The sequence below is a fragment of the Cololabis saira genome, chromosome 9 (assembly GCF_033807715.1).
Source record: "Cololabis saira isolate AMF1-May2022 chromosome 9, fColSai1.1, whole genome shotgun sequence".
In the NCBI taxonomy this organism is placed as follows: Eukaryota; Metazoa; Chordata; class Actinopteri; order Beloniformes; family Belonidae; genus Cololabis; species Cololabis saira.
This window is the reverse complement of record NC_084595.1, coordinates 40,795,508-40,808,720: the sequence shown is the minus strand read 5'-3', so window position 1 is coordinate 40,808,720 and position 13,213 is coordinate 40,795,508. Positions and strand designations below refer to the sequence as shown.

The 13,213-nt window shown below is 41.8% G+C and overlaps 1 protein-coding gene across 1 annotated transcript; it reads left to right on the top strand.

Annotated features, from left to right (window-relative positions):
- Positions 1-12,128, top strand: mrps30 (mitochondrial ribosomal protein S30). The gene is made up of 5 exons (XM_061729582.1): positions 1-585; positions 4,136-4,281; positions 8,337-8,442; positions 10,515-10,691; positions 11,669-12,128. The coding sequence occupies exons 1-5, from the start codon at positions 33-35 to the stop codon at positions 11,926-11,928; spliced, it is 1,242 nt and encodes a 413-aa protein (XP_061585566.1). The 5' UTR covers positions 1-32; the 3' UTR covers positions 11,929-12,128.
- Positions 12,129-13,213: the final 1,085 nt, after the last annotated feature.

The window sequence follows — 13,213 nt, the reverse complement described above, 5'->3', positions numbered from 1 at the left end:
ACCGGAAGAGTACAGTGACGTAAGAGAGCAACATGGCGGCCCGGGCAAGGCTGCCCTTGCTGCTCCCTAAACATGTCCCTGCGTTCAGAACCCAGAGGTTCGTCCAGGCCGATGCGGCGGTCAAACAGCCCAACTACCCCCCCGTGGTGGCCTCGCTCACGGCCAAGAGCAGGGCGGCCCGCCAGCGGCGCATGGAGGAGCGGATCTCGGTGGTGCGCTCCGCCGCGGGGCCGGACAAGCTGGCCATGGTGACCAGCCTGCAGCGGAGCAAGTTCGTGCTGTACCCGCAGACCGCGGCCCGCCGGGCCGACCAATGGTACCAGCACTTCACCAAGACCGCCTACACGCCGGGCCTGCCGGACCGGGTCACGGTGGAGACGGGGGTGGAGGAGGAGCAGCTGGCCGAGCTGCGGGCCCTGGTGACCCGGGTCATCCTGCACCAGCACTGGTACCTGAAGCAGAAACGCAGCCCCTTCATGTTCCGGCACCAGGAGCAGCTGGTGGGGCCGTTCCTGCAGAACCTGGTGAAGGAGCTGACACACAGCCTGGCCCAGCAGAACCCGCTGCTGCGGAGCTGCAGTCTGGGTAATAATAATAATAATAATAATAATGACTTGGATTTATATAGCTCCCTTCTAGGCACCCAGAGCGCTTTACAGAGATCATTATTCATTCATACACATTCTCTCTGGTGGTGGTAAGCTACGTTTGTAGCCACAGCTGCCCTGGGGCAGACTGACGGAAGCGTGGCTGCCATATCGCGCCAAACGGCCCCTCCGACCACCACCAACATTCATACACATTCACACGGGGCAAGGTGGGTAAGGTGTCTTGCCCAAGGACACTACGACAGCAAACTGGGACACAGCGGGGGGTAGGTGGGGGGAACAGAACCACACTACAGCTGATACAGGTACACCTGTCAAGATTTGGATTGAAAAATACGGGAAAGCCCTACCGAGGTCCAGTATCTCACATGTTAAGAGAGATCTAGGAGAAATCGCAAATATCCACCTGTCAACCACTTACAAACTACAACTAGGTGCTCTAGCCTGATAGGACGACCTTGTTGACACTGAAATTCTGTGGACATTCCAATGAATGAATGAATGAATGAATGAATGAATTCATTCATTCATTCATTCATTCATTCATTCATTCATTCATTTTATTTTAGTGTCATGCCCAAAGACCCATCCCTTACAGGATTATAAGACACCAGAAACAGAAAATCATCATTACACAATATCACACGCACTTAATTGGGAGCTGCACAATGTACACCGGACATAAAACAAACAAAATAAATAAATAAATCAAAAACCAGAATATATATTTTTACATATGTTACTTTTCTTCACCTATCCCACGCTTTCTCCAAATAGTCAGCAAGTGCAAATACTTTATGATCAAAAATCCATTTGAGTCTCTCAGCATCACTTACCCACATCAAATCCAAATTCTTACACCTATCAAATAATTTTTGACACAGCTCATGATACAGAGGACAATAACATACAAAATGGAACTAATTTTCAATGTCATTAATGTCACAGCAAGGACAAATCCGCTCTTCTTCTGGGACCCCTCGATAACGTCCCGTCTCAAGGTGCAGAGGCAAGATTCCATAGAACCTAAATGAAAACACAAAGGGAAATTAAAAGACATTTATTTATTTAAAATATTTTCAGTTTATATACACATTGATTGTCTTCAAGTGAAACATTCACATTTTCTTTTAATTTGTCATTTTCACTCATGTGGCTCTCGCAATCACTGACTGATGACACAGACGCGTGTTTCTGAGTCCCGTCCTGCTCATCTTTAGGAAAGCAAATTCGGTTTCCCATTTTTACAGATATTTACACGAATTCTTCGTGCTTTTTTGGGCAGAAATGTCTTCTTTCTTGTTTTTCATCCATCTCTGATTTGTTGTTCCGAGTTTGTTCCCGTTGTCGCTACTAACCTTGCGATAACTGTCACCAGGCTACAGCAGGTGGCAGTTCTCGCGAGGTTAGTGACAATTCAGTTTGGAGTTTAAAAATTATTATATTATAAAACTGGAAATTTATGGGAAAAATACTTATACGGGAGGACGGTGGGAAAGAGGGGTACAATACGGTAGTTTCCCGTCCAAAACAGGAGACTTGACAGTTATGAACAAAATAATCACATTTTAACCAGATTATCTTTTATTTATAATAACTTAAAGGGGCCTGTGGGGCAAATCCGAGAACATACTATGACTTTTTTACCTGTGCCATGATGGTAGTATCTCAAATTAAGCTATTCCCTGCAACAGTTTTGTGGTTAAGTCCAGGATTTGCAACAGAAAATGTCCAAGAAAAGAAAAATCTATGAAGGAGGAGGATAATTTAAAGATAAAAACAAAGCTCCTATTGGAGGCACGGCGGTATTATTTTAGTGTCTGCCACACCTCTACAATAGTGATTAATTTGTATCTATAATTAATAGTTAAATACACAGGTGAGAAATGTAATATGCAACGTTACTTAAATGTATCTACATTTGATTAATGAATAAAAGGTAGATGCATCTAAGTAGTCTTGCAGCCTTTAACACCAACCATGATGCTGATGTGGTGGATAAGTAATTGATTATTGAGTTTAGCACCAACGAATATTTCACTGGCACATTTCCCTTGTTTATATGTATTTAGTTTAACATGTGAATGTATTTCAATGGACTATCTGGTCAAAAATAAATACGGTTTAAAAATAGTCTAACTGATTAATATGTTTCAGGCAGTGAAAAGTTAAAGAGATGTTGTGGGATTCAAAACTGTGTCTTTATTTGTTGTGTCATGGTGTTTGTCACTGTAAACAAAGTGTCATACGAGGTAGCCTAAATGTGGCACCTAGGGCTGGGGATCGATTCGATTCCGATTCTTAAGATTCAGAATGGATTATCAAGATTTAATTCGATCCGATTTGATTCGATTCAATATTGATTTGGGTTAGTGTTATTAAAAAAGTTTTTTGTTGCATGAATTATATGACTGTAGATATGCAACGTATTAATACTAGTATTATATTGAGATTAAACAGCAAGTATTGGCAGCTAATGATGCTGTAAGGACCAATCAGCTCCCAGAATGCTGATAGAACTGCTTTCAGAAACATCGTGGGGCAGAATTACCAAACAGATCCAAATCCAAATGTAACCCCAATACAGTATATAAAGTAATGAAATATAGACAATTTATGCAATTATAACCTAACACTTTCATGTTTTCATACCTTTAAACATATTTAAAGGCAAAAACATGGCACCAGTTATTCTCGTGTCCAACAAAACATTCCTTTTTTGGGGATAAACAAAAAAATAACCAAAAGTTGTAATGTAATGATGAAAAAAAAAATAAAAAATACATAAATAAAAGAAAAACAAAAAAAAAACCAAAAAAAAACAAAAATTAAAAAAAAAAAATCGATCTTTAGACATATGAATCGATTTTTAGGAATTAATATGAAAATCGATTTAGAATTGGGAAATCGATTTTTTTCAACACAGGCCTACACCTAGGTGCCGTGAAGCACATGTGCGTTTGCATATTGAGGTGTATATTGATCTGTTGGTATCAGATGCCAAGGTGCTGCATTCTGCGCTGCTGGAATTTTAGAAATATTTACCAGTCCCACAACAAAACAACACGTTTGCTGATTCAAACACCTTTCATCACCATCTGACACCACGTCAAACTGGAATGCACTGAAAGTAATTCAGAGCAGAACAAAACAACTATTCTTTGCACTGCAGTCCCCAGAAGGAAGTATGAACCATCACCCCGTTTCTAATTCAGCTGATCATATTATCTTACCCATCTGTCCAGCAGGTGTCACAACAACTCAAACCACTGCACATCAAGGCCAGGAAATACAAAACCTATATCAAAGATAACTGGTGTTTGAAAGGTCTAAAGATGGGAAAAAATGTGGACTTTTCTTTTCAAGAACAGTTACATGAATCCTTCAACAAGCTGCCTGTAGCTGGGTGTCAAGTGTAATCAGAACTCTGGGGGAAGTAAAAAAGAGTAAGCCAGCAGGTTACATGAAGCAGAACCTCCTGCCAGTGCTGGCGTCCTCTTCTAATGCTGGCTGGTTTTCCTTTTCAGACGTCAGTCCGCAGGTGAACTTTTACTGGAGGAGAGGACAGCGAATCATCCCGAAGGGGCACCGCCGAGGCCGGGAGGAGCCGCACCGGTTCCAGATCGACGACCAGCCACACAGCCAGATTAGAATAACTCAGCAGCTGCCTCAGGTAGGAAGCAGCACACGCAAATGCTCCCACATGTCCCGGTGTGACGCAGAGCCACTGCTTCTGGTCATTACTTAAATCTTTCTGCAGCTCTCTATAAGCTCTTGTGGCACCAAATAAGGCTAAATTAGGGCTGAACGATTTTTGAAAATAATCTAATTGCGATTTTTTTCCTCAATATTGCGATTGCGATTTAATATGCGATTATTTTTTCAATGTCCTGTTCTCATGTATTTTTCAACTACACAAGCAATAAATTGGTCTGTTTTATAATAAACAATGTCAGATTTATTTAAAGCACAGATAACAACAATAAAGAAAACAAATCTGTGGCTTTACCCAGTACTGAAGTTGAGGGGGGATGAGGGGGGATGGCATCCCCCCTGAAATAAAAACGGTCCAAATCATCCCCCCTGTAAAACTGCCATCCCCGCTTTCCATCTCTTATGTCATTTCATCAATTAATGTAGTTTTACTGCTATTTCAACATTTAGTCATTACCAGAAAAATAACTTATTTGACAATTTTCACCTGTTTCAAGTAAATTTTCACTTGAAATAAGTAGAAAAATCTTTTTTTTATCTTCTCATTACAAGTAAAAAAATATTGTTCCACTGGCAGATTTTTCTACTTATTTTAATTGAAAATCTACTATAAACAGGTGAAAATTGTTGTTTTTTCCAGTGATGAGTCTTGTTTTAAGTGTAATGAGATTTTTTGTACTAAAATTAGACATTTTAACTAGAAATAAGACAAATATTCTTGTTAAGATTGTGAGCTTTTGCAGTGATCCATTTTACTTATCCTGTGAAGGACAGAGTCATATTGATAAGTTCAGAAAAGTGTTTTTTATTGTTGTGTTTTGATGTATTTGATGTAAGCCCAGTGGATATTTAAAGCTTACAGAAGGCTGCATTTAACTGCTGCTATGTCATTCCTGCAGTATTTCTGCAGCTCTTTTGGTCACTGCTATTATTTGTAATATATTATATTATTTGTAATCAGCACAAATTATCTGTCCCCATATGATAAAATCCACCATCCCCCCTGATTTTTTTTTTTTTTTACATCTCGAGTACTGGCTTTACCTCTAACCCAATCGCACGACACCAAACCGGGTTAAACTTTAGCCAAAACGAGGCGTAGTTAAATAGAAAAACACAGAAAAACTCCCACAGGGAACAAAAAAACTTCCTCACAGGAAACTCAGAACTTCTTCACAAATAACTCAAAAATCACATGGAAAAAAACCCACCAGCAAACTAACAAACAAACCAACAAAGCTCAGAGTTAACAAAACCAACCAGCAATGAACTCGCAGCCCCGCTCTCCTCTGACGGGCTGCAGGTGTGGTTTAAAGCTGATTTATGGTTCCGCGTTACACCAACGCAGGGTACGCAGTACGTACGGCGCGCGACGCCGCGTACACCTACGCCGTAGCCTACCGCGTACCCTACGGCGTAAGCTCTGCGTCGATTTAACGCGGAACCATAATTCAGGCTTCACAGCGCGGCTCCACTGTCCGCCGGCGCCCGGCTCCTCGCCACGCCGACTCCGCGGTCATATATTTAATAAATGTATAAAGCCCATATATCTATAAAGCCCTGTCTGGCCGAGCCCTAACACTGAGGCCATGGTAGAAACAGTAGGTTACAGGCGGACATGCGGCACTGTTGACTTTTTTTCCCTGCCGGCAACGTGACCAGATCACGTGACCAGATCACGTGACTGGTCAAATCGCAGCCTTTGCGGTTTGAAAATCTCGTTTTATCACATCGCGATATTATCGCAAATGCAATTAATCGTTCAGCCCTAGGCTAAATCATCAGCCCCGAACTAATGAGCTGGTGTGAAGCCTTCGTGTTGATCTGCCGGGTTTGAGCTTCACTAAACTTGGTGCTGCTCGTTTGCTCTCATGATCCAGAGGTTCTGTGGTTTGTCCAGGTTTGACCTGTCAAGCCGGAGCCATGCTGCCATGTTCAGCTTAGAGAGAAAGTATTTTCCCTGGCAACCTTTTTTTTGTGTGGTAACTTAAATGTCATTGTAGCAAGGCTAGTGCTAAGGGGGTCACCCGACAGGACAGAGGACACAGGGTTTCGTGCAGGAAACGGTTTATTTACTCCTCTTTCACCCAGACACACGTGTTATCACCTTCAGCAGCTTCCTCCCAGCAGACCTCTTGCTGGTATGCAGCTGCTCTTTATGAAGGCAGGCAGGGTGGAGAGGCTGATTGGGCACAGGTGTGCCCAATCAGCTGAGTGGCTGCTCCTCCACCCTGCCACAGTCATCAACTTGAACATTTAACATAACTGAGGCCTTATATGGCCCTTTCGCACTAGTCCCGCCTCAGCTCGGTTCTACCCGCCACGGCCCCGTCTTGCGCTTTTGCATTAGGGCTGAGACGGGTAGAGCCGCTCCAAGCAGATACTTTTTCTGTAACCATTCTGGCGAGGTTCTATCCGGGCTGAGCCGGGACTATTTCCGACGTCACCACCCTCCGTGCCACTGATTGGTCGGGGGGCGGGGCCGTCAGACGTTTGAATCAGGAAGCGGGGAGTCAGAGCGACTGGCGGCACGAGGCGATTTTATTATAAAGCGCAAACGTCTGTTTGGTGATCCAACTCTGAGGTGCAGATGTTCATAAACCTGGTGGCTGACGAGAGAATTAAAAAAGGGATGTAGATGGGCTGTTTTTTTCTCAGCCGCTCGCGGCTCCAGCTGATTTCTGATCTGCGCCGACACGAACAAAGGTGTTGCGCAATCGAGTATGTCACAGCAGCTTCACCCCAACCCCCCACTTCTCCCCTGGCTGTGGAAAAACAAACGGGGACAAAACGGGTGGAGCCGGGACGAGCCGGGCTAAGGCGGTACTAGTGTGAAAGGGCCAATAGACTCTGAGCTGTAGCTCTGATGTTGCTTTGCAGTTTCTCGTAGCATTATGGGGGTTGACCGTGCAGTATATTTGCTTGGATGGCCTCTTCAGCTTTTTTATTTTTTAATGTTTTCCACTTGTGAATAATGTTCTCATCGTAGAATGATAGACTTCAAATTGTTTGAAAATGGCCTTATTACTCTTCCCACATTCGTAGACAGCAGCTGCTACTCCTCTAAGGTCATTGCTGATGTCTTTTCTCCTCGGCGTTGTGTTAACACACACTAAAATGCTCAACACCAGCTAGGGCTGGGCGATATGGACCAAAAGTCATATCTCGATATTTTCTAGCTAAATGGCGATACTCGATATATATCTCGATATTTTTTCTGTGCCATAATTGGGGTTTCCCCCAAAGCATTATAGCATAGCATCTCTGTTAGCTTCATTTTTTTCTGAGGCAAACCCTTAAAAAAACAGTCAGTTTTAATACAAAGCCTCGTTTGTTAACAGAGGTCTGCACAATATCAAAATGTATAAAACGAATGAAATAAAAATAAACTGCCTGCATATATAGAATAAAATGCTTCTTGAATAAAATAAAACAAATATCCCTTTCCTGCATAACAATTAAATTAAAATACACTGTGCAATTAATACAATGTAGACAGTAACAGGCAGACTTTTCCACTGAGGTTGACAAGTGCAAATAACAAATCATTTGTGCAAATCTCAAATAAAACATTCAAGTCAATTTGTCACAAAATAAGCTATATCAAAATCATTAAAAAAAAAAAATATATATATATTTTTTTAAATCGATATAAGCGATATTGTCTCGTACCATATCGTGTTTGAAAATACATCGATATATATTAAAATCTTGATACATCGCCCAGCCCTAACACCAGCAAACATCAAGCGGTTTGATCAGAAGCAGCCGCCTGGTCTGCCTCTTACCTTCGTAATTCCTCTCATCGGTAAACACGCGTTTCACTTTTCAAGTGCTGCTTCTGGCCTTTTTTGCCTCGTACCCGTTAAGCTGTGTGTATTTGATTTGAAGATCTGTCGTTGTGTTAAACTCTAGAAATGTTGGATGGATTTTTATATTAAAATCCCACTAAAGCAAAGCCACAAATACTGATAAACAGATTAAAAAAACAATAATTGTTTTCCCGTCTCTCAGTTTGCCCCGCTGGAGTCCTCGTACGCAGCTGAGGTCCCGGAGGTCCGGTACGCCCCCAACATGATGCCTCTCTTCAGGAGACAGTACAAGAACAACATCTTCACAGGTAACGGATCAGCCGCTCTGGGGAGTTTGCCAGAGATCAGGTTCTGTTACGTAAACTCAGAGTGAGCAGAGAATCTGTGTTTTCAGTTCCAAGAAGTACATTAATCGCCATGGCAACATACCTAGCAAATACACAGGAGGAAGGTTTGGTTCACAACGTGTTGAGTATTTTAAGTCCACGCGTATGAACGCTGAGGCTCAGTTTCTGCCACAACGTGCCATTTCCTTTTGAGAATTAAGAAAAAGCACAAAACACGTGAGGATGTAAAGACCACGGACCGATGTCTTACCTCTGAAATTAGTTTAATCTTCCCTTTTTATAGACTTTATTTTATTGCATTTTTTTATTGCATATGTAAACGGTATTCTTTAGCAAGATACTGTTAATGCCTCATTTTAATCGGTCGGTCATCAGGGGGCGCCGGTGAGTCCAGATAACCTGCCTTTCAATTATTCATACTTGTGTGATGCTGTTGCTTGATGTCGCTGCGTCTGCTGTTTGAACCTGGTTTATTTAATAATGCAGGCCGTGTTCACCCGTGTTTCTGTTTTATTTTACTTTCTTTGAGCGCTGAACGTTAAGAGTTACGTGCTCTCTTGTTGAGTAACACCCTCCTACATGTTCACCTGCAGTCTGACAGCTGCACATCATTCTCAGAACCGACGGTGGTTTTTAGTTATCGTTATTTACAGATTAACAGCAGAAAATAAGTGTCTGAACTGTACATGGCTCCATCATCCAGCCGGGTCCACAAGTGTTTGATAATGACGAAGGTCTTGTAGGTGTGGTGCATCCTCTCGTTACTTCCAGGGAACTCGATATCAGGTAACGAGTTAGGTGGTAGCTGTTTGACTGGAGCTTTCAGGGTGAAGTTAAAGATGTGTGTATGATAGATACGGGGGGAAAAACAACTCAGGTGTGGCCAAATGAATACTGTTGCTGCATTTTCAGAAGGAAAAAAACCCTCTGATGATCTCAACATGATCAAAACATCTGGAAAATCATGGAAAAATAACAAAAGTGGACAACTGCAGAATCCTTTCCTTGGTGAACAAAAACGACGTAACAACATTAACAGGAGTCAAGAGGTAGACGTCTGATCGTCAAAGTCTGCAATCAAGAATGTAAACGCAGACGTCTTACAACAAGCTGTAAGATGCCCTGGTTTCATTCAAGACCAGGAAGACTAGATTAGGAAATGTCTAGTGATGCACCGAAATGAAAATTTGTGACCGAAACCGAAAATAATAATAAACACTTGGCCGAATACCGAACAATACCGAACATGGTTCTTCGCAGTTTTTAATTTATTTTGCCAATTTTTTCACCATTGCATAAATCAAATAAATTTGATTTAGGCATGCTTTTCAAAGAAAAACATCTTTTCCAAAATTACAAGGTAGAAAATATTTATTGAACATAAAAAACTGAACATTTTTTAATTTCCCAGCATTATGTTGTTTTGGTTCCACCTCCTGGTGAATGTTAGGTCAAATTCTTATGTGGTTACTTTTTGGTTGGCCAACGATTTATGTTTGTGGTGCGCAACAGTTACGGGAGCGGCCAGTCTATTTCCTTATTTTACAACGCCATTATTAATTGTTCGTTTTTTTCCCCACTTATTCCACCGAACCCCGAAAGTGTTTTTCTGCCGAACAATTTCGGTTACCGAACAATCGGTGCATCACTAGAAATGTCAAAACAGTCTTCCGTACTCAGGAATCAGATTCTTTGGACAGATTAAACCAAAATGAACTTGTATTCTAATTATGGCATCATGTGTCCGAGTCCGACACGGTGGAGGCAGTGTCATGATATGGGGATTTGTGGTCACCCATTGAATTGGTGTTTTATTTAGGACCTGGCTAGATGCTTCCTGAAGCGTACAGGGCTTTACTCTCTGCAAAACCGACGGAGAGATGCTTCAGTGGCATCTTGTTGTTTTTATGTCTTTGACTAAGTTTTGAACCGAATTGACAAGTCGACTTGTATCTCCAGGCAGTCTGAGCTGTTTGCAGTTTATATATAGCTGAACTTGTTATAATAAAACAGTATTTTGGTGTCATTAACAGGTGCAAAGATGCCCGACCCGGCGTGCTACGGTCACACTCAGTTCCACCTGGTGCCGGACCGATACCACCGAGACCGCTTTGCCCGGCTGCAGCAGTCGGAGCAGGTGGAGGTTTTCCTCCGAGCCAACGCTCTCGCCAGCCTCTTCGCCTGGACCGGAGCTCAGGCCATGTACCAGGGTGGGTGGTCACGGCAGAACACAGACGGCAGAACTGAAATTACAGAATTTACCTTACGATGACCAGAAATTAACCTGAAGATCCATCAGATCTCACTTCATGATTTAGTAGCAACTAAAGTTGCTTTCGTCAACGAAAATTATGACTAAATATCGTCGTCAACTAACCTTTATCACCTGAGGAAAAGGAGACGAGACGCAACAAAAATAGTGGTCATGTGATAATGATAATTAAATATATAATGCAATATCGTAGATGAATAAAAACAAGACTAAAATGTAGATTACAAAATAAAAACTGCTAAAATTTGTCTTCATTTTCGTTGACTTACACGAGACGAGACGAAATGTTCTACCAAAGATCCTTAATGTCCATGTTTTCAGTAGTTTCTCTGGTTTAGTCGTTTGGCCGTTAACGCAGAGCTCTAGGTTCACGTTATTAAAAACAAAGTTACATAGAGAAACGCAGGGATCTGCTCTGGGGCTGGAGAAGAAGAACCATCTCCATCTTTGGATACACTTTCCTACATAGACGTGGAAAAGAAAACCCAATGTGTCATTGAAAAAGAAAAAGATGGGGAGAAATGTGGAAAAATAAATGTGTTGTAAACTCAAATTAGTCTTCTGTATCTGGAATGAATGTATTCTTGAGTCTATAAGGTAATAATAAGATAACCTTGTTTGAATTGTAAAATGGGTTTGGATAAATACAATCTTTGACTAAAATAAGACTAAAATGCTCAGACTTTTAGTCGACTGAAACTTGACACGACTAAAAGGAGAATGAACGGGACTAAAACTAATAAAAACTAAAATGATAGCTTGACCCAAAGACTAGACTAAAACTAAAATTGAAATAGACTGACAAAAACGACAGTAGTATCAACAACTAGTTCCCGTCCATTAGAGGAGCAGGAACCAAATATCTGCCCCTTCAGTCCACTGCATCACCAGCTCACACCGCTCTCTCCTGTGCAGGTTTCTGGAACCACGAGGACGTGTCGAGGCCGTTCACGTCGCAGGCTGTGATCACCGACGGACACTTCTTCTCCTTCTTCTGCTACCAGCTCAACACCGTGGCGCTCTCCGTGGAAACGGACGCTAACATCCCCCGGAAAAACCTCCTGTGGGGCACGGAGAGCCAGCGGCTGTACGACAGCGTGCAGGACGGGGAGGTCGTGGGGCTGAACGACGACGTGCTCAAGCTCCTGGTCCAGTTCCTGCTCAATCAGCCTTAAAGATGACAGAAAACGTTAGGTTGGAGTTTAAGTACTTAAGGAATCAAGAGAAAGATGCGAGAAGTTTCTCAACTAATGGTTTAAGCTCCAAAATACAGAAGAAATGCTCGACGTCCTTGTTGGTTTGTTTGTTTTTTCTGACCGATACGATTGCTGGGAATCTTTGTCCACTTATAAAATAAATATTTATGGCCTGTAAAGAGATTTAAGCTGCATTTTTGTTGCGTCTGGCAATTTTGAGATGCCGCATTGCAGGAAGATGGAAATAAAAGTGGCTTCAACAGAACGCTCAGCCACTGAACACACACACACACACACAAATTGCAACGACATTAGGTTTCAAATCGATGAACGAGGGTTTAGGGGTGGGACGATACGGGTAAGTCCCAATTCGATACTTTGGCGATATGTGGCCCAGGATATCGATAATATCACGATATTTTCGATATTCGATATATCGATATATCGGTAAGAGCGATATATCACGATATATGGGACTAAAAAAGAAAAAATACCTATAAAAAGGAAAACGTCTGTAGTTATGCATTTATTCAATGCCAAAACTTCATACAAGAAAGTGCATTTGTATATTTCCTCACTGTCTCCTAGGCTTGTAAATGTAAACACTGTACAGCTGGACAAATTAAAGTGCATGAACATTAATAACATGTTTTATATAAACCAGGACAGTGCACTGCTTTGTAATAATTAAATACATTAAATAATAATTTCACAAATATAATTATTGTGAAATAACTAAGAAATAAATAACTCAAATAGGCTTAACAATATCCCTTCTTTTCCAATATCCTTTTAGCCTGTCTAATTTATTCTGTCACCACACACACATATTGCCATGAAGCATCAGGCATTTTTCACTCATGTCATGACAAACTGTATCCGATAACAGAAGAAACCAAACAAGCTATAATAAATATAAATAATATGAACTTATCCAAAGTACCCAAAGCACTCCAAAGCACTGAACACTGGTTTTGCACAGGTGGGCGTGTGTCTGAGTGTGTATGAGAGTGTCTGTGTCCGTGTGTAACGTGACTGGTGATTCAATGATCTGCAAGTTTTCCCAGCACACGGTTGACTGGACACGGAAGGATACGAGCGAGGATCACTTACAGAGTGAAAAGCATAAACGTCATAACACAAAAAGACTGACGATCATTTACTTTAACGGCGTCTGTGGAATAATTTTGTATTACAGTACGAGCCGCTCTCCTCATGTGGAGCGCAAGCGGAGCGGGGTCCGTTTCTTAACGCAGCTGGTTGT

Bases quoted from the DNA above. Each gene is read 5' to 3' on its own strand.
- mrps30 (XM_061729582.1), top strand. From the start codon at position 33: ATGGCGGCCCGGGCAAGGCTGCCCTTGCTGCTCCCTAAACATGTCCCT. The intron at 4,282-8,336 runs GTAGGAAGCAGC...CCCGTCTCTCAG, and splicing joins TAACTCAGCAGCTGCCTCAG to TTTGCCCCGCTGGAGTCCTC. The intron at 10,692-11,668 runs GTGGGTGGTCAC...TCTCCTGTGCAG, and splicing joins AGCTCAGGCCATGTACCAGG to GTTTCTGGAACCACGAGGAC.